The 1,848-nt window shown below is 57.2% G+C and overlaps 2 protein-coding genes across 2 annotated transcripts; one reads left to right on the top strand and one right to left on the bottom strand.

Annotated features, from left to right (window-relative positions):
* Window positions 1–7: 7 nt before the first annotated feature.
* On the top strand, window positions 8–660 carry EMH_0067730 (uncharacterized protein; the record flags this gene model as incomplete). Its single annotated transcript, XM_013498662.1, has 2 exons — window positions 8–46; window positions 193–660. 2 exons carry the CDS (start codon window positions 8–10, stop codon window positions 658–660), a joined length of 507 nt encoding a protein of 168 aa, XP_013354116.1.
* A 707-nt stretch (window positions 661–1,367) lies between these two features.
* Window positions 1,368–1,670, bottom strand: EMH_0067720 (uncharacterized protein; the record flags this gene model as incomplete). The annotated part of the gene is made up of 1 exon (XM_013498661.1): window positions 1,368–1,670. One exon carries the CDS (start codon window positions 1,668–1,670, stop codon window positions 1,368–1,370), a length of 303 nt encoding a protein of 100 aa, XP_013354115.1.
* Window positions 1,671–1,848: the final 178 nt, after the last annotated feature.

The raw sequence follows: 1,848 nt of genomic DNA, 5'->3' as shown, positions 1-1,848 counted from the left end.
AGGTAATATGGGGGCCCCTTGGGGGGCCCCTGGGGGGCCCCCTCGGGTCGGCGGCGGCGGTCTTGCTGCAGCAGCAGCAGCAGCAGCAGCAGCAGCTGCTGCTGCTGCTGCTGCTGCTGCTCTATTGTAGCAGCAACGAAGAACAGCTCAGCATTTCACTGAAATTTGCTGTTTTATATTTCTGTGTTTCAGCCTTTGCTTCGATTTGTGCATAGAGAGAGCAGCAGCAGCAGCAGCAGCAGCAACGAGCAGCAGCAGCAGCAGCAGCAGCAGCAGACAGCAGCAGACAGCAGCAGCAGCAACAGCAGGAATCCCGCTGCTTGCACTCTGAAACTTATTAATTTTGTGATAGCATTAACAGCAACTATAGCAGCAGCAGCAACTGCAGCAGCAGCTACTGCAGCAGCAGCAGCAGCAGCAGCAGCAGCGGCTCGCTGCTGCCTCAGAACGAGCCAAAGCCTCCCTTTAGGACAGCAGCAGCAACTGCAGCAGCAGCAACTGCAACAGAAGCAACAGCAGCAGCAGCAACAGCAGCAACAGCAACAGCAGCAGCAGCAACTGCTGCAGCAGCAACTGCTGCAGCATGAGTGGTCGAGCATGAAGCAAGAGACTCAGCAGCAGCAGCAACAGCAGCAGGAGCAGCAACAGCAACAGCAATAACAGCAGCAGCAGCAACTGCAGCAGCAGCAGCACGAGCTACATTATTTATACTGCAAGGACATCTCCGGCTGCAGCAGCAGCAACGGTGGCAGCAGCATGTTGCCCCTAGCAGCAGCAGCAGCAGCAGCAACAACAGCAGCAGCAGCAGCAGCAGCCTGTTGACTGCAGCGGCAGCTGCAGCAGCTTCTTTTGGCAGCAGCAGCAGCAGCAGCAGTAACGCAGCAGCAGCAGCAACCGCAGTAACAGCAACAGCAGCAGCAGGAGAAGCAGCGGCAATCTGCTGTCTGCTGCTCTAGCAGCAGCAGCAGCAGCAGCTGCAGCAGCAGCAGCAGCAGCATGTTGCGTGGTGTTGCTCACTTTGAATTTTGTGAGACATTTCCGCTGTATTTGCTGCAGCGCAGCAGCAGCAGGTCTCCGAGTGTAGACAACGCAGCAGCAGCAGCAGCAGCAGCAGCAGCAGCAGCTCCTGCTGCTGCTGCTGCTGCTAGTGTTGGTGAGGATGAACAGCAACAAAAGAGCAGCAGCAGCAGCAGCAGCAGCAGAAATGAAGGTGGTGCTGCTGCAGCAACATGTGTTGCTGCTGTTGATAGCCTCGTTGCTGTTGGCAGCAGCGAGGGAGTAGTACTGCTGCTGAGGTAATTTGCTGCTGCTGCTGCTGCTGCTGCTGCTGCTGCTGCTTTTGCTGCTGTTGCTGCTGCTGCTGGCGTTCATGTTGTTGCTGTTGGGTCTGCTGCTCTTGCTGCTGATGTTGTTGTTGCTGCTGCTGTTGCTGCTGCTGCTGCTGCTGCTGCTGTTGCTGTTCTTGCTGCTGCTTCTGAGTTGTTTATCTTCTGTTGTTGCTGCAGCTGCAGCAACAACAGACTGCTGCTGCTGTTGTACTCAGCTGCAGTTCGTGTGTTTTGTCCTGCTGCTGCTGCTGTTGCTGCTGTTGCTGCTGCTGCTGCTGCTGCTGTTGCTGCTGCTGCTGCTACTGCTGCTGCTGCTGCTGCAGGCGCCGTCACCCAATGCATCCGATGCAGCCAATCGCTCGTTTGCTGCTGCCGCCTTGCACTGCTGCTGCTGCTGCTGCTGCTGGTGCTTCCTGTTCTGCTGCTGCTGCTGCTGCTGCTGCACCCGACGAGCAGCAGCAGCAGCAGAAGCTGGAGACATACGGAGACACAGGGAAGGGGACTGCTGCTGCTGCTCCTG

This window comes from Eimeria mitis, genomic scaffold (genome assembly GCF_000499745.2).
Source record: "Eimeria mitis Houghton genomic scaffold, Emh_scaff3605, whole genome shotgun sequence".
Classification (NCBI taxonomy): domain Eukaryota; phylum Apicomplexa; class Conoidasida; order Eucoccidiorida; family Eimeriidae; genus Eimeria; species Eimeria mitis.
The sequence above is the reverse complement of the archived record's forward strand: the minus strand, read 5'-3'. Positions and strand labels throughout refer to the sequence as shown.